This window comes from Aulostomus chinensis, chromosome 9 (genome assembly GCF_037954235.1).
Source record: "Aulostomus chinensis isolate RoL2024-O1b breed Wild chromosome 9, RoL_Achi_v1.0, whole genome shotgun sequence".
Classification (NCBI taxonomy): Eukaryota; Metazoa; Chordata; class Actinopteri; order Syngnathiformes; family Aulostomidae; genus Aulostomus; species Aulostomus chinensis.
In genome coordinates this window covers 2,784,067-2,801,791 of record NC_141328.1, presented here as the reverse complement: position 1 = coordinate 2,801,791, position 17,725 = coordinate 2,784,067, and the positions used below count along the sequence as shown (strand labels likewise).

General features: G+C 44.6%; 1 protein-coding gene across 8 annotated transcripts in view; it reads left to right on the top strand.

Moving 5' to 3' along the window:
- Positions 1-1,686: 1,686 nt before the first annotated feature.
- LOC147255401 (uncharacterized) overlaps positions 1,687-17,725 on the top strand; it is a 20,659-nt gene continuing 4,620 nt past the window's right edge. For 2 of the 8 annotated variants that reach the window (XR_015117813.1, XM_086213085.1), the window contains exons 1-21: positions 1,687-1,966; positions 3,921-4,056; positions 4,395-4,540; positions 4,692-4,845; positions 5,241-6,715; positions 7,758-7,919; positions 8,126-8,224; positions 9,154-9,340; positions 9,455-9,502; positions 9,953-10,080; positions 11,651-11,788; positions 11,982-12,089; positions 12,643-12,784; positions 13,384-13,905; positions 14,446-14,490; positions 14,799-14,878; positions 14,979-15,091; positions 15,173-15,356; positions 15,465-15,549; positions 17,325-17,470; positions 17,548-17,638. Coding sequence is in view for 1 of the 8 variants with exons in the window: in XM_086213085.1 (XP_086069211.1) it covers positions 3,942-4,056; positions 4,395-4,540; positions 4,692-4,845; positions 5,241-6,715; positions 7,758-7,919; positions 8,126-8,224; positions 9,154-9,340; positions 9,455-9,502; positions 9,953-10,080; positions 11,651-11,788; positions 11,982-12,089; positions 12,643-12,784; positions 13,384-13,905; positions 14,446-14,490; positions 14,799-14,878; positions 14,979-15,091; positions 15,173-15,356; positions 15,465-15,549; positions 17,325-17,470; positions 17,548-17,638 (4,168 nt within the window). In the remaining 7 variants the exon portion in view is untranslated. Of the gene's footprint in view, positions 2,103-3,908; positions 4,057-4,394; positions 4,541-4,691; positions 4,846-5,240; positions 6,716-7,757; positions 7,920-8,125; positions 8,225-9,153; positions 9,341-9,454; positions 9,503-9,952; positions 10,081-11,650; positions 11,789-11,981; positions 12,090-12,642; positions 12,785-13,383; positions 13,906-14,445; positions 14,491-14,798; positions 14,879-14,978; positions 15,092-15,172; positions 15,357-15,464; positions 15,550-17,324; positions 17,471-17,547; positions 17,639-17,725 lie in introns of all 8 variants that reach the window. The other 6 variants (XR_015117814.1, XR_015117815.1, XR_015117817.1 and 3 more) reach the window with 6 other exon arrangements.

Below are 17,725 nucleotides of genomic sequence, written 5' to 3'. Positions count from 1 at the left end.
ATAAAACCCAGCTTGGCTGATAGAAAACCCAGCCACGTGTCCTGTGTTCAATGATCAACCGTCCATCCATGCTTTTGTCCTCTGTTCCTCTGGGGGAGGGAGAGTCAGTTAAGCTGCACAGGTAAATATAAGAGCAAATCTGATAAATTCTCACTCTGACATTTCAAATACCTTCTCAAAATCCACCTAAAACTTTGGGGGGGGGGGGTAACGGCAGGTGAACATTAATTGACACACTGTGTACGACTACATTTATATGTCAGGTACAGTTTCGCTACACAATATTCTTGCTGAAATTTGTCTTCAAATATAGTAAAGACATCCTGTACAACTTTGAAACGCTTGGAGCACATGGCAGTTTGTGTCTTTGGCATTGACAAAGAAATACACAATATTCGGGAAAACGTATTTTTCCCTTCTTTGAAGGGATTACGTCAACAATATAAAAAAGAAAGCAAATGTTGGAATAACCGAAGTTATGCATCCAAATGTGCACAAATTGAAAACAGGAATGTCCAGGACCGACTTCATAAGCGATACATTTTCACCTCATTTATAGAATTCATCCTACAAAGTTCATCAAAGGGAATTTCAAGGACTGTCAGGTTCTTCCAGGTACTCCGGTATCCAAACCGGTCCTGCGGTTAAACAACAGCCTCGGCAGTTTATAATAAACGAGAGATCAAGTAATGACTTCAAGTGATGCTTCATCCAAGCACTTTTGTGACCACTGGATGTCTGGGGAGCGTCAGCTTGCATCTGCAACAGTTGACGCAGCCATCGAGCGCTGATGTGGGGCTTTACTGTTTCCTGCCTCTCGTTTTGCCAACAGTCGTTAATTCAATGCTCAAATTTACGAACGTCCCGTACAGACTAACGATGCAAAATCCGCATGTCTATGATGCAAAAATTGTATTTTTACATTTTCCTGATAAGATACTTTATTGAAGGAGAAATAGTTCAACTTTAAAGCGTTGTGGTTGGACTACATGATGCATCAGTCAGAAATGTCAGTTGAAACTTCATGCAAATAAACACGATTGACAAGAGAAGAGTAAAATGACACCAGCATCATTCCGTAGACAGTGCGCTTGTTGTCAAGGGTTACTTGAATGAACTTCAAATCAGGGCCAAACTTCCAGCTAATTTGATAATGTCATGACTTCATTTTGTGAGCTCCAACTCACACTTCTAAACATACACAAGGCATTATGGAAATATTTAAATATTTCTAATTAGCAGATTATTTTAAGAAGGGGGACTGTGGTTAAAAACAGAGAGGAAGAATGAATAATCCAGGATGAGAGACGTCCCAAGTGCTGAATTTATCCAGAATTGGGTGCTGTTGATGAGATGTTGCGATCATACAAATGTTATGGTGAAAAAGACTGGAGGCTGTGACTTAAATTGTGAAATGAGCATGAATGAGCTGCAGAAGTTATGGTGTGAGTTGGTGGCAGCCCTGTTACCAGTCACTAGCTTGGATAACTTTGCAGGTTTTCATCAGAAATGTGACTTCACCATTGTCAAGTATTTATAAAAAAAAATAATAATCAAAAACAAATACTTGATCGGCAACGCATTTATACCTCAATAAAACCGCCCAATTATGATTTAATGCATTGTAGACACGATTTTAGCTAACTTTTGCTAGCGAAGCTAACTTGCTAGCCGTAGCCTCCTTAGCTTGGCGTCACGTTCACACCGCTCGCAAGCAAAGTATGAACTCTCGTGTAGTGTTCTCTTTTTTAAATCACGAAATGTTATGAAACCTCAGGCTGGTTCTTTTCTAGAATAATTTTAGCAATTAATACTACAGGAAATAGCTAGACTGACTATGTTTTCACGCCTCGAACTGGCGCGGCGGAGGCTCCTGGCGGGGCATGGAGGTGTGGGAGGTGGGGGCTTGGGAATGTTGTCCCAGCGCTGTTAGTCGATCTACCCAAAAGGAGAAACGCGGAGGAAGGTGAGTGGACGCAGAAATGTCTACCATCGAACTTTGAATATTTTTGCTGCACTCGTCAAGTTTAACGTTTTCGTCCCGCTGTTCGCGGACCATATTTGTGAGAAGACAACGTCGTTATGCGGTAAATCTACGGCGTGTACGTAACCATAGACACGTAACAACCTCAAGTTAGCTCGCTCGGGTTAGCTTGTTAAGTTTAGCTCGCTCGGGTTAGCTTGGCTATTGTTTTAAAGCTAACTTCTGAGACGAATATTTCGCCTGTTGTCACACATTTAAAAGTTATTTTCTCGAAATACAAACACGTGGTTGGTTGAAGAGATGTTAAACGAGCCTGTTAACTTTTGTGTTTCATAACTTTGATAGTTTTTTTTATCAAAATTTCGGCAGCATTGATGCTAACTGTCGATTGTTCAGCGCATTCTCGTTGTTTACGTCGTAGCGGACGCTTTCGATCAATTAGTGTATGCATTGATCATCTTTTTTCCAATGAATGAATCGAGGAATACTTGGTCCCGACACAATGATTAAAGCAACTGTTCAAGCGCAGTGTAATACAGGGTTAAGTCCTGAGCTCCTGTGTGGAAGATCGATTTTCAATCTCTGGACGTGAGATAAACGGTAATAAACATGACGTGAAGGCAACAGACTTGCTGCGTGAAAGGTCGCGTGTAGTTGCATTTTGGGACTGTGTGCGGGAGGACGGAGGTGCCGGTTCATCCACGCCATGTGTCTGCAGCCGAGCCCTGGCACTTAAAACTACCCCTCCCGGGTTCGGCAGTTTGACCCAGGAAGCGTGTTGAATGACGTGTAACCTGTCGATGATGAGGTTTCATAAAAAGCCCCCTGCAAAGTAAAGAGAGTTTTCTACTCGTTTGACAGGAATTCACAGTTGATGCAGATTTTATTTGCCTTCTCACCCTGCTAAGAATGACTTTTTCAAGAATGCACAGTGGAGCAGAAACATTTAAGTTTATGTGTCCTCAGTGTCAAACATTTCCCGTGTTTCATTGAACACCTCAACTCGATGATTATTGCATCTGTCTCTAAACTTAGCTCAGAAGGTGAGGAAATTTGTGTTTGGTAGATTATTTCTTTGTTGTATCAGTGGTGCTTGGCAGTAAACCTTATACCGTTGGAAAGCCTGTTCATTTCCCTTTTAAATGGTGCCACATTTGTAAGGAACATGCATTTGTGGGATGAGCAGTAGAGCTGAGGATGAGGGTCGCGCTCATGAAAACTTTGCCAGATCTTCACTGCCAGTGCCAAACAGCTTATTTTGCTGTTGCAATTCAGCAACCAGTGGCAATTCCATATCTCCACTGTCAGGGACAGAACTCTGTCCTCCAGGATGACACAGGGCTGGACGGGGTTTATCAGAGACAACCTCCTGAATTTGGGAGTGGAGAGGAGTGCCTGTAGTCCTGACCTCAATCCCACTGAACATGTGTGGAACCAGCCTTGGCCTGCTGTTAGTGCCAGAGTGACCAGCACAACCACGTTGGCTGACTTGCAACAGATGCTGGTTGAAGAGCGGGATGCCATCTCACAGTAGTGTGTGACCCGGCTGGTGAACCGCATGAGGAGGAGGTGCCAGGCTGTGGCTGTGCATGGCCCTCCCACATGCGGCTGACACTCCTGTTTGTTCAGTGGATAAACTGTTCAATTGCCAATCTGTCTTGTTTCTTCAAACTTCAATTATCCAAAGTCAGTGGCAACATAAGCTGTTTGGCAGAGTTTTCATGAGCGCAACCCTCATCCTCAGCTCTGCTGCTCATCCCACAAATGCATGCTCCTTACAAATGTGGCATCACTCAGAAAAGAAATGAACAGGCTTTCCAACGGTATAAGATGTACTGCAAAGAAGCACTGTTGCAACACAGAAACAATCTACCAAACACAAAGTTCCTGACGCTAAGTTGATATTTTCCTGACTGATGTAAAGACCTGCTTCCAGCAGGCGCGTCCCTGGTGGGAGATGGCAACGAATGTGGACCTCGGTTCAGCGCCATCCTGTGACTCCGGGAAGCTGCTGGCTTGGCTCAATGAAACCTTACAGACAGACTTCAGCAAAGTGGAGCAGTTGTGCTCAGGTGAGTCAGCGTGTATGTGTTTTTAATGTTCAATGAACACAGTGTTATTGATTGAGGACATTTACTCTATTTCTGTAGATAAAATACAGCTGGTTCTTGACTCCTTAAAAGAAAACATCAGTGTCACTCAAGAACAAAAATGAAGTCATTATCTACTTACCTCCGTGATAGTAGAGGGTTGCTTTAAGTCTTTTAATCCACAAAACACTGCTGGAGTTCCCCAGGACAGCTGTAACTATTGAACTGTCTTTTCAAGATCTGAGAGATATTTGCATGCCCACCAGCACCAGTTACTGGGCTTTATTTGTGCAGTAATGTGTTTTTGTGTGGCTATGCAGGTGCGGCCTTCTGTCAGCTGACGGACCACTTGTTTCCTGGGTCTCTTGATCTCTCCAGGGTCAGACTCCAAAGCAACAACGTAGCAGACGTCACTCACAACTACAGTTTGGTGCAAACTGCATTCAGAAAATGTGGCGTGTTCCGAGTGAGTATTTTTTGGGAAGTCGTTTGTTACTCCGTTAATGTCATCAAAACGTCGGGCAGGCGTCATCTCAGCTGTGATTGCAATTGCAAAGTTCAAACAAGAAGATGTAATCGATCAGATTCAATGACGTCACGCACTTATCTCTCTTCAGCAAATCCCTGTTGATGAGCTGATAAAGAAGAACTCTGCGGTGGCAATGGCGTTCCTGCAGTGGTTCAAAATCTCCTTTCATGCCAACAATTGCAGCAGGGAGTCTAGTGCCTCCGAGGCCAGAACTGGCCAGACCACGGTTCCTGCTGGCTCAGGTGGGTCCTGGCATTGTGTGAAATGAACAACACAGTTGTTGCATGTAGCAGAATTCAACGCTGTGGTTTCAGAAGTGAAAATCTCATTTACTCCATGGAAGAGTTGATATGAGTCATCGTGTCTTGTTATGTCGTGGTCACCTCACCGCAGGCGAGCAGCTGGTATCAGCTTTAGTTCTGATGATGTCACCCTTGTTTTATGGGGAAAAAAAGGGTTTTGAGATGGGTGGGATAGGGAGGTGTTGGGTTCCCTGCTGCGACTGCTGCCTGCCTGACGGTTTTTTTCTAATAGTCCTTAAGAGCTGCATATGAAGAACTCATAGTGGTACACATGGGGCTCGTAAGGTACAGAAAAATCGAGAACATTAAAATCTGCATTTCCCCCCCCCATACAGGTGGCAGGTCCTCTGAGATGCCCCATCAGAGAGTGGATACTATCTTAAAAACAGAGGGAAAAATTAATAAAGAGGAGGAGGAGTCAAAAGAGAGAGTGAACAGAAACACAGAGGTGATAGTAGTAATATCTGATGATGATGACATGCTGGTTGGGACGGAGCAGGAAATGGAGATGCACGTGATGGACGAGGAGGAGAAAATGCAGACGGTGCAAGCTGAAGCAGCAGGGGACAGTCGGGGGGGTCGTGATCCTAGTAGGGACATGTTGTCGTGCTTCATTAGAAAATACTTGTGTGACAATGTGGACACAAATTTGAAAATCAAGACAAGCGCAGGCACTCAGGGTTTGGAGCGCCCTCTATTGCCCATATTGAGGTCATCCCATGTCCAAGAGATCATCCAGGTGTGCTCACACTCACCCTACTGCATCTACCTTTTTGTGGGAATGGAGGTGGATGGAGGCCAGAGGACCAGCGTAGTTCTGATTGGCTACTGTGACCAGAGCCTCGGGGTTAGCGTGGTACGCCTGCTGGACACTCTGCACATGAGCATCGATGCTGTTGATCCACAAAACTCAGCAGATGCTATCACGCACAGTTCTGACGCTCATCTTCTGATTCAGATGCTAAGGAGGTTCGGGCTGACTCTCTCCAACCTGTCTGTGTTTTACTGCAATGCTCCACATTCAGAGGTGTTCGTCTCAGAGCTCCGGGCTTTCAGCCCCAGTTTAGTGTCACTCTGCGGCCTCACTGGGCTGGTGGGAAGAGCTTGCCAGGCAGGAATCATGCCTTCATTTAGCTGCATTGTAGACTTGATTCGAGACATCCATCAGCACTACTCAAGCAGCCGCTATGTTAACGATCGTCTGGAAGCGCTGTTTGCAGATGCGGAGTCCTTTAACCCTTCCTGTCCCATCTCAGCACAGCACACATTAATCATCTGTATTGTGCAGCGGATGGCCAGGAGCTGGAAGGATTTGTTGGCTTATTATAAATCACAGAGGCCAGCTGAAAATGTTGAGCACATCTGGGCCCAGCTGATGGAGCCCAAAGTCAAGCTGCGATTCCTGTTCCTCTCCCATGCCTTGGAGCCCCTCCGAGCTCTCCAGGAAGTGCAGCGGGATCTGTCTGTGGAGCTGCAGCTGATCTCCATGCTGGTTCACTCTTACGCAGCCAGCATCCTCCAGCCTTCTGCCATTGAGTGCTTTCTCAGGAGACGGGATCCTCTCCTCCTCTCCAATAAGGAAGAGCTGCTCCCCTTGTCAAAGGTGACTGTAGGTTCTCTTGCCAGTGACTTCCTGTGGCTCACCCCAGTCGTGGATCTCGGTGAGCAGGAAAGGAATGACTTCCTGAAGAATGCCATGGCGTTCTACAAATCAGCACTTCAGAGTATAGTGGAGAGTCTTCCGTACCAGCTTGGAGATGTGGCATTGAAGAATATTAACTTAATGCGGAAACTTCCGGAAAACGTAAATGTAAGAAGGTATTTTTGTTATGCTGTGTATGACTGAAGTAAGCTTTATTTGTGAACCTGCTTTGGGCAGCGTTTAAAGTGATACCTCACCTAAGGAGTGCATTTTGCCTTTCAAGTACTCACAAATAGGTGTGGAGCACGCAAAGACCTCTCTTTTTCCCTCCTGCATCATTTCTTTGTGTTGTCAGAGTGCAGGAAGAGCCCGTCACGTATATGCAGCCCTAAGAGCCCTTCAGTAAAACTGTCCATAAAAGCCCTCTTAACAAACTGCAACACTTAAGTTCACCACTACTGTGAACCTGCGGGGGCGAATGTGAGCGAGTTGTTTCAACTGAATGGACCAGCTGGTTGTACTAAGGGCTGCTGTGAACAACCACAGAACCAGAGGGGTTCTAGTTTGTCTTCAGCACAAATCCAAATGTTGGTGGATCACGGAGCGTATGGCTGGATAATAAAGACGTTGATTATTTGAGGTGATATCCTTGAGACTTTCCTAACAGATGTTTTTGCACAGCGGTGTTGTTGATAGCTGTCAGTCTCCATTAGCTTCAAAGCTTCAAGCTAAATATTTGTGGCTGGTTCTGTCTGTGTTTGCGTCAGAAATCAGTAATGAAGGAGGCAAAAAACCACCTTCTTTGTAAGCTCACTATACCTATTTTTGAGTAAACGAAAGGCAAAACATGCGCTTGTAATGAAGTATAGCTTTTATGAATAAGTGGAATATATTAAGTAGATTATTGCAGGTGCAGTTGAAACTGAGACAAGCTCGCTGTGATGAAGATGTCTCCTACAGGAAGTGACTTCTTCACCTTGTCTGGGCTCTGATGATTTAAAAGCGTAGTGAGAAATGTGAAGTGGAGAGTGCCTTAATACTTACACCCCAAATCCATGTAAATATGGCAGAATTCTTTTATGCAGGGAAGTGGGTTTTCCCTGGGCTGTCTTCCATGTGTTCACAGTTTAACGTAGCCATTTGTAGTGTTGATGCTAAGCTAATGGAATTCTCTCACCAAACTGTGTATTTTGGTGTATTTTCCCTCCAGGATGTTAAATTGTCCAGATACGTGCTGCCAGAGTTGGGTGCTCAGCTGGGTTTGTATAAAGCCGGGTGTGCAGAATCCTATCAGCTGGTGTATGACTACCTGACCATGATTAAGACATTGAATGCACAGCAGAGGGGAGGAAGCAGTCACTGCTGGGCAAAGGTAAACCACTGGCTAGTGTAACAGTTGAGGAGGTTGGTTAATGTCCTCAAATACTGATTCACCACCATTTCTTCATCATATACTGGCCACTTTTGGCAATCCTAGTGCCCGTTTCAAGGCCTAAAACAAGCTTCATAACCCCTTTCACAGTTTAAAAATGAGCCGTCCAGTGTCCTTGAAAGTGTTTCTTTGTGCTGCGTGTGCAGATGCTACCTGCCATGAGACCCCGCTCAACCCTGCGTCGACTCTTCCTGACCCTCCTGGCCCTGCCGAGCTCTCTGAGCAGCAAAACAGTGTTTGCTAAGGTGAGTGTTCACACCCAAGGCCGGGTCAGGTCAGATCCCGTTACAGCCAAAAACAGGCTGATGACCTGGAGGAATGTTGAAGTGTCTCATTCATTTGGTTGATGTTACATTTACAGTATGGCTAAATGCAGTCTTCAAGTCACAGGAAGGCACAATATTGGTTGAAGGCTAACTGTGTGTCAGAATGCCTGTGTCACTGGGATCCGCCCACATACCTTCTTCTTCAGAGTGAAGACAACATCTTTGTTCAATCGCTCCATTATCATTTTAATAGGGGTTTCAGTGGGAATAAGAATAATGATGTAAAAATGCCTGTTCCCTCTAATGGACCGAATCATATTGGATTGTAAAATTACGCCAAGTAATTGCAGTGAGACACGTAGAGTTCCGTCTACTTCAAAGATTGTCTTTAAGGTGATACTTCATTTTTGTTTTGCAAGTCGTTTCATCTGTTAGGACCGATTTCAAAAGGAAACTTAAAGCATAGTTTTTTTTAGAATTGATTGTCTTTGCAGTAGTTGTGGTAGAACGTCTCTCCACATTTTCAAATATTTTTTAAAAAGTACTTGCACTTCTTAATGGAACAAAACAGATCATAGCTGTTGTCATTTCTTGGTTATTATGGAATGATTTTCCTGCTCCGGCCCACCTGGGATCAAAGTAGGCTTTAAGTTATCCAGATGTGAGTGGGGCCTTACGAGAGAGGAAGAATTCATATGTGTTCCATGTTTTCGTCAGGATTAATGAGGTGTTATGTCACCACTTGCAGCCTGTCAGCTACAACCACAGTGCAAATTACCACTGCACACTGCCGCAAACACAAAGAACTGAAACATCCGTCCAGAGCGTGCGCTGTTTTGTGTTCTTTAATTTCCTACTTTTTTGTGCTGATTAATGGACCGTTTGTGTGCATTTGCTCCCGTCTCAAGGTTTTCACTGACGCCAAGCAAGCAGCTAGCAGCAAAGACAGGGAAAAATCCGAGGCCTCATCTCGACTGGGCGGGAAGACAGAAAGACCGCCAATCTGCAGTAGCAAGCTGAGGGGTTACAATGGCAGGAAGAACATTAGGAAGGATGAAGAGAGTTCGGATTCAGACAACACAGACAATTCATCAGGTAGGAGTCTGTTCGAACTTCACCACAGTGATCAGCGGTTTGCTGCCTCTGAGCACAGAATATAATTGATGTTAACTCCAAACAACAAGTGTGACTGTGTTCTGTTCTGGTCAGATGTCATCGATGTCACAGAAGTACCAAGACCGTCATGGGGCCCAGGATGTAAGTAGAAGAGAGTGCAATGTCTAGTTTTACTGGCTGGACAAGTTACTTAGATTCCTTGTTGGCTGTTTCTAAAATGTACAAATCACATGGAAGCAGGGGATACGGACACTTGGTCTTTTAATATTGCACAGCGCTTGAAATTGATTTCTGAATAAAAATCACACGTTTGAAGATCGAAAAACAAATCATGACCATGCACACACAGTATTTTTTTTTCTATGTCAAATAATACTGCTTAAACTTGATAAAAAATATTAATGCATCAAACAATATTTTACTTTCTGCACTAGCAGGATATTTTACTCATTAAAAGCACACAAAAGGAAACATAAGAGGTTGTTGTTTTTTCTTTGTGGTGGGTCAATCCATGTCGGGGTGAGGAACGTCCAGAAATCCAAATGGTGTCTACTCAAAAGCTTATTTGTCTTTTTTTTTTTTTTTTTGTAGCTCCAGGACACCTTGCAGGGTTTGACTACAATTTGACTGATGGTGACGGTGATGATGAAGACATGGATTCCACAGTCTCGCCGTCAGTCACACCGTCCAACCCTGCTGGATTGTCCACAAAATCTATTGTAAGCTTATTTCAGGTCTGTTCAGTTTAGTAAGCAGTTGTCAAGCTAATGGATTATTTTATATGTAGGTGATAAACGTATCAAACTGAAATGGAATTTAATACTCGCTAAAATCAAAAGGTTGACCTTTTGATTTCTTTCACTTGGATTCATTCAGAAACTCATTGTTGTGCTTTTATGTTGGGGTGGCGGGTGAATTTAAGAAACCTGTATATCTTCACTTTATTGTTTATCTTTATGAATATCCATCATAAGAGCTGAACAGATCTGGCTCGCTTCACAGTCCAAATCTCAGCCAGAATCTGCCATGTTCAATGTGCAGGTTTCTGCTAGCTGGCTAGCAAGCTAGCTTACACAGGAGTTGCTTTGTTTTGGGGAGCGGAGAGCAGAGAATGCATCTGGCAAACCAGAAAAATGTACTCCAAATGGGACTATGATTTGGTGGAGAAAATACTAAAAAGGCGAGTGCTCAATGGGTCTGAGTACGAGTATAAAAAAAGCAAATAAAAATCAGGTGCTCTTCAAAGGGTGAGGCATCAGGATGAGGGGTGGATGACTGTCGTTCTCAGTGTTATTGCAGTCAAAAAGGAGGCTCCTGTAGGTGTGATAAAAATCCTTTCATGGAAAGCAGGGACCAGTGCATTTCAACTAAGTCTTCTTCAGGGTGTGGCAGAGACAGGTATAGGTGAGACTTTCAGAGTTACAAAAGACGGTCATGTGACAGTGAATCATTTAAAGGGGTATACACCAACCATGCCAACTGCAAAATGACACTCTGCTCAAGGGCACATGAGTGTAGAATAGTGTGATCAGGCCGTTGAGAAATGTTGGACACAGACACGAAACAAACAAATATCTAGACAGAGACAGGACAAGTGCTGCACAATGACAGGGTATACGTCAACACCAAAGCTATGTTCTAAAACTAAGGTTGGCCACCCTCTGGGAATAGCCTGCCTGAGCTCTACAGATGCCATTGGAGTACTGGGGCACGCATGACCCCCAAACACAACCATGATACTTGAAAGTGGGAAGAAAAATCAAGACCCTTCATCCGTTTGAGGAGCACTAGTACTCATTCAGACATGTTCAATGGGGTATTTTAAGTGAGCATCAAGGCACTCTTCTCATGGACACCTGCTCAGTAAGACTTGGTTGTGCCAGTGGGGTTCCTTCCTGCAGACCTTTGGTAATTAACTAACAGTGAAGCTTCAAAATGTTTAGTTCACATATTGAATTACATGTCAATGTCAGAATTGAGGAAAAACACTTTGTCTTGGTTTTTAAACGACGACTCTCTTATAAGCAGCAACAGCACAGTAACTTCCATTATTTCAGCACTCAGAGTGAGGGCTCCTGTCTCCCTGTTTCTGCTGTATAAATACGACTTGGACAGACTGGTTATTTGTCATACAGCAGGTGAAACGTGTGGAGGGGGAGTCTGTTTCCTTTGGTTGTCCGCTTGCAGGGCCAACTGGGTTGAGACTTTCCAGACTTGAGGAGTCTGTCCACTGCTTGTCTAAAGGCCTCTAGAGGACAGCATCGATGTTTATTTTGTGTGTTTCATCAGGATGCAGTAGGGGAGTTGGTCTGGGGGGAGGTGGATAGCTTCTCATACTGGCCAGGTGTCATCGTTCCCTCCAGGGAACAGAATGAAGCTCCAGGGAAGAGAGTGGTGGAGTGGTACGGCCGGAGAATAATGTCTCAGGTGAGCCAGTGCACTGAATCATATACCTGATATTGATATGATAGAAGGCCGCTTTGGACAACAGGACTATCCTTTACATCTGCTTTTACTCTCTGATTATACTGATATAATGATGTTATTCACTCTCTTGCTTTAACTGTTGATTCTCCTGTCATTGTTGCACTCCCTAGTATTGATTTGTTTCTGGTACCAGGTCAGCGTGCAGACCCTGAAGCCATTTTCTGCCTTCACCCAGTACTTCTGTGCCAAGTCCTTTGCCATTCTCGCCACCTACCGGGAAGCCATTTCCTTGTCTCTGCAGGTCTGTGTGTATATTTGCCAACATGCACAAATAGGAAAGTGATGAAGTCTACATCCACACTAATAAGCTTCCGTTTGAAGCCAGAGTCGTCATTGACATGCCCACACAGGAGTTTGATGTCAGAATGGATCTACTCTCATACCAACACACCTGAAAACACATAACTCATGACTGTTCACTTACACTGTATAAACGTGCGCTTGACAGCTGCGGAATATACTTGGGAGGAGAATAAATTCAGCGCTTTCTCTGCTTGTATGGATAACGAGGTGGAGCTAAAAGTCGCAGGCGGTCAACAGCAGCAACTTTGTCCTCATGTTTCAGGGGCAGCAGAGTTTGGAGTTGTGTGGATGTGAAGTGCAAACATAGAAATAGATTTAAGTTGAAATGAAACCTTATTGGCATGGGTGTAGCCCAAGTAACAGGATTGACTACCTGGCCTTTTCTGACAAGCACAAATCAATATCACCAGTGTTGTTTTGTTCCCTCTCAGCTCCATACAATTTAGACATGAAGTTTATTTGTTGTCCCTCACATTTATGTTCCTGTTTAGGAGGCAGCTTTGCGTTGCAAGAAGCAGTTTCCCACGTGTCAAGGTGATAAAGATGAGCTCGTGAAGCAGATGTTAGACTGGGCCTTTGGAGGGTTTCACCCCGCCGGGACGGACGGGCTCAAACCTGCAGCCTCAATGAAAGGTAAAGATGTGGTAGAAGTTTCTCTACTAGTTGCTCCTCAGTTACCACAATCAGATTCACTGAAATTCTTGTTGAGGTGATGTCACTTAATACTGGTACTAAACAAAGGTAAAGCGTTCAAACTCATATATGCCTTTTTGAACAATAAATTCACATTCCTAAATTGTGGCATAGCATCACCAGTGAGCCCACACCTGCAACCCCAAACTACTAATATATATACTACACTTTACCAACCATTGGAGCATTTTAAGTGACGTTCAATGAAATGACAGACAGTGTGTAGTTTTCTGAAGGGACCTCCATCGCTACAGGACAACAAAAACGTTTCAGTCACGGTTGATGACAGAGGGAAACTGTTCTGGAGAGGCAACAGACCGTAATGCATTTCTGATGTGCAACGTGTCAGTTGAGCAAACAGGGATGCTAAATGAAGCCTGAAATGAAAAAAGCCATTGAAGGCACATGCTAATTGGCAGCCTCCAGGCCACATACAGTACATGGAACGCTAACCACAACAATTCCACAGATCCAAAGCACAATTTGAGTTCTGTCATGTCAAAGATTTATGTTCACATGAATGATTGTCACCTCTCTAGATGTCAATAAATTGAAGAACAGCTCAACAGCAAAGAAGAAGCTCTTCATGAAAGCCACCTGGTCTCCCCAATCCTCCAGCTCCCCCAGCAGCAGGAACGATGTCACTGCTCAGCTGAAGGAAGTTGCCGCCTCCCTGAACAAACTGGTGTGCATCTCCAACAAGAGGTCAGCCAGGAAAAGTGGAGTTAGGAAAACTGCATGGGAAGAAGAGTACGAGTCTGGGACAGACACGAAGGAGAAGCAGTCCAGAGGATGGGCAGTGGAGGCGGCGAATCAATCCGATGGGGAGAAAGACGGCTGGAGAGGAGGATGGGAGAAGAAGAAGTGGGGATGCAGTAGAGCCAAGGTTAAGAGAAGCTACAAAGGGAGGGTTTGGAAGAACAAAAGAAGCCTGTTTGATGGATTTGATGGATCACCGGACAACGTCCCAAACAAGAGGAGGGCCTACACCAAAACCTTTGGTCACCTGAAGGCCAGCCAGCCGACCGGCATCTACACACAGCCGGACCAGAAAGTCAGAGGTACCCAACTGTATGTAATGATCAAAACCAGAAACTAATCAGGATCAGTCAAGAGTGAACAAATGAAGAGTGTATCTAGTAGAACATGAGGGGTTCTTAAAGTGGGGTCTTAAGGGGGTTTCCAGAACACAGCCTTAACACAGCCTGCTTTCACGACCATGGGAATACAAGAAAGCTGACCATTGCTGTGAACATATACAGTTTAATTTGAATGGATAGTGAATGCAATCTCGTCATTTAGAAAAGTATTTTCATTTGCTGGTAGTTTCCTTGTAACTTATTTTGTATTTGTATGGTTTTTTTATGAGGTTGTTTCTGATGTTCTTAGGGCGATAACAAATAAGCAGCAGCTCACCAAATTACAAAGACCTTCACCAGACAGGCAGTTCATACTGCGCCTCTTTTCAAAAAATACACTCAACTGTAGTTGAAGAAATGAGTAAAACCCGCTGGTTTTATTTGTGCAGTACTTTCACTACAATAAAAGCAAACCAGTGTTATTCATACATTGAGTGCTTTTTTTTGTTGGTGTTGATGCAGAGGAGACCATTCGCAGGATCATGGACATGAAACTAGACATTGAAGGTGAGTGTGTTGTGTCACTCAGATTTTTCATGGACTGAAATTTTGTAGTTGTGTTGCATGGGTGTGTATTTATATGACGATGTACATTTGTATGTGTGCTTGTTTATTTTGGGAAATGTGAAGGAATTTCTTTTACCTCTCGCACAGCCAATAGGTGGCCTTCTGTTACGTTTTTACCAGTTTTGAAGTTTCCAAGAGTGCTTCACATTTGACCAGGCAAAGGTGTATAAGCATGTGATCGTATGTGTGTAGAAATGTATGAATATTTTCCACTTACATCAGGTTATTACTTTGTCTCGTGTCTGCAGGCTTCTGTTTGTGTTGTGGAACTGAAGACGTCACAATTTTCCACCCGCTGTTTAAAGGCAGCCTCTGCTTGAAGTGTAAAGTAAGGAACCGTCGTCCTCCATGTGTGAAAACCTGAACTCAGAGTCTTGAGTGATGAATTTCTGAACAACCATCTAGAAACTCTTTCTGTTTCCCTGCAGGACAATTTCACAGAAACTCTGTATCGTTATGATGAAGACGGATACCAGTCCTACTGCACCATCTGCTGCTACGGTATGGAAGTTCTCCTGTGTGGCACCGACAGCTGCTGCAGGTGGGTTTGCGTGTGACCTCTTCTACATCTGCATTCAGCTGTCCAAGGAAAGGTGGCCATCTTCCCCTGTCCGTTTTGCAGGTCTTACTGCGAGGACTGTCTGAACATCCTCGTTGGTTCCGGGACGTTCGATGCGTTGAAGCAGGTGGACCCGTGGATCTGTTTTATGTGTCAGCCTCACCAAAAGCACGGCGCCCTGGTTCCTAGAGAGGACTGGAGCATTCGTGTTCAGCAGTTATTCGCCAACTACAGCGCCATGGAGTTTGTAAGTTATCAATGATTGCGGCCATTTTTAAAGCTGTTGCTAAATCAACTGCTGTCATGTGTGTCCAAAAAAAATGGAGAAGAAACAATGCTTGTTGCTTGTTTATAGGAGCCACACCGTGTTTACCCGTCCATCCCTGCAAAACTGCGCAGACCCCTCCGAGTTCTCTCGCTGTTCGATGGCATTGCAACTGGTGAGCACACACGTAAATACGGTTGAGGAGTGGGTTGTGTAACTCTGTCCAGTGCCCAGTTCCTCTCAAATGACAACAAAAACAAATAGTGATCTTGGCCAACGGGTTTATGTCATCGTCTGTGTCTGTTTACTGACTTCAACAAAACTTCCTTTAACAGCGAGAGAGAGTGGCCATTACATTTACCGTGCCTCATATGGAAGTAAAAGCCATATTTACATCAAGACTGGGGCTTAATATTTAGCCCAATACAACCAAACTTAAGAGTTACACTGTGGTTTTGCTGTAGTGGAAAAAATCCAAACTTCTTTCAGAAAACCAGCATTTTAAAAGTTGTTTGTTTCTTGTCTTGTAGAAAGATGTGATAAAGCATTTTGTACAAATCAGCATCCTGATTTCATTACTTTGGCATTATTTTGATCATTTTATATACAAACGGTACGCGTGAAGCATCAGCCAGGCTGTGTGGCCTGACGTTGCCTCTACAGCGGCTCAGAGTCAGCCACAGTGTCATTATGGAACTGGAAGCTAATGTGACACCCTGAGAGGACAGGGCCGCCTCTGCTGCAGGCCGGCCATATTGTTATTTCAGTCATTATTAGAAAGTACCAGTGAATCTTTGGGGTTATCGCCAGGGGTGAAAGTGGCTTAAAAGTCTTGCCGGAACTGTTTTTAAAAAAAAAGTGCCGCCGACAAAGTTTTACAGTTTTTATTCGGTTTTGGGTGATTTTTATGACCCACACAGCTGCAGCCCCCATAGCCCCACCCTTCCCACGCTAACCCTGGAAATGCTTTGAAAACTGCTTTTTACAGTAACTGCCCACTACAGTGCTGACAACAGGGAACAGGCAGACATGCATACATGAAAACACAGATCATCAGTGTCACTCAGTGATTTATTTAGCAAAATATCAGTTTACACTTTACAGTGAGAGACACGACACAAAACGTGTGGAAAATTTCAAGAGCAATCACCAATTTGATTTTGCCCTCTGTTTTGTTTTCTTTCTCTTTTTTTCGTTCCGTGAAAGCAGAACGCGTGTGGTTTTAACCAATAAAAGCTAACAATGCTGGTAACGTGACCCACGTGTCCGTCTGTCAGCCAACCAGAAACGCCTCGCATGCGGAGTTGCGCTCATGGGCACGACTCCGTGTCAAGGCGGTTTCACGCTGAACGCGCAAGGCGCAGGCTGTGCGTGGGAAGTCCATTCATTGTGTATGTGGGCGCGCTGTGACGTCACATGAGCGCAAACCAAGCCCAGCAACTCGGTAGCGCTGTGTGTGCTTGCTCCCCACCCTGTGCAGCCGCCGCGTCTGCTGCGTTCAGAGTGAAACCGCCTTCAGACGTCGTTTTCTTTATTTAATATGGGATTTTGACAGCTCCCTTCTCCTCCTTTTTTTAACGGAACTCCGTTCCGGCCGTGAATATTTTACCGGAACTGCGTTCTGGCCCGTTCCGGCTCACTTTCACCCCTGGTTATCACCATCAGACATCATACACCCCGAGATACTTAAACTCCTCCACCTGAGGTAGGACCCAGCAAGAGCTGGAGGTCGTGGCCTGATGGAGCTAAGAGGACCACATCATCCGCAAAAAGCAGAGACGACACCCTCCCGCCACCAAACTTGACTTCCTCCACCACCCGGCTGTACCTTGAAATTCTATCCATAAAAGTTATGAACAGAACCGGTGACAAAGGGCAGCCTTGGGGGAGTCCAACCATCACCAGGAACAAGTCTGACTTTGTTTAATCATTTCTTCTCTCTTATTTCAGGCTACCTGGTGCTGAAGGATCTCGGATTTAAAGTCGAGAAGTACGTTGCCTCTGAGGTTTGTGAGGATTCCATTGCAGTCGGGACCATCAACCACGACGGGAAGATCATCCACGTTGGAGACGCCCGGCTCATCACAGAGGAACATGTATGACCTCATGCACACGCTATTATTAACCAACTCGTGTTGTTTTCTCACATGATTGTCTTTTTTGAATCTTTCAGATCAAGGGGTGGGGTCCATTTGACCTGTTGATTGGTGGCAGTCCGTGTAACGACCTCTCCATCGTTAACCCTATCAGAAAAGGCCTCTATGGTATGTGACAAGGATGCTCGCTGCATTGACAAGCAACAAGTAATTATTGATCCTTCTAGTTTCCTCCTATGCTGCCTTCACTTATTG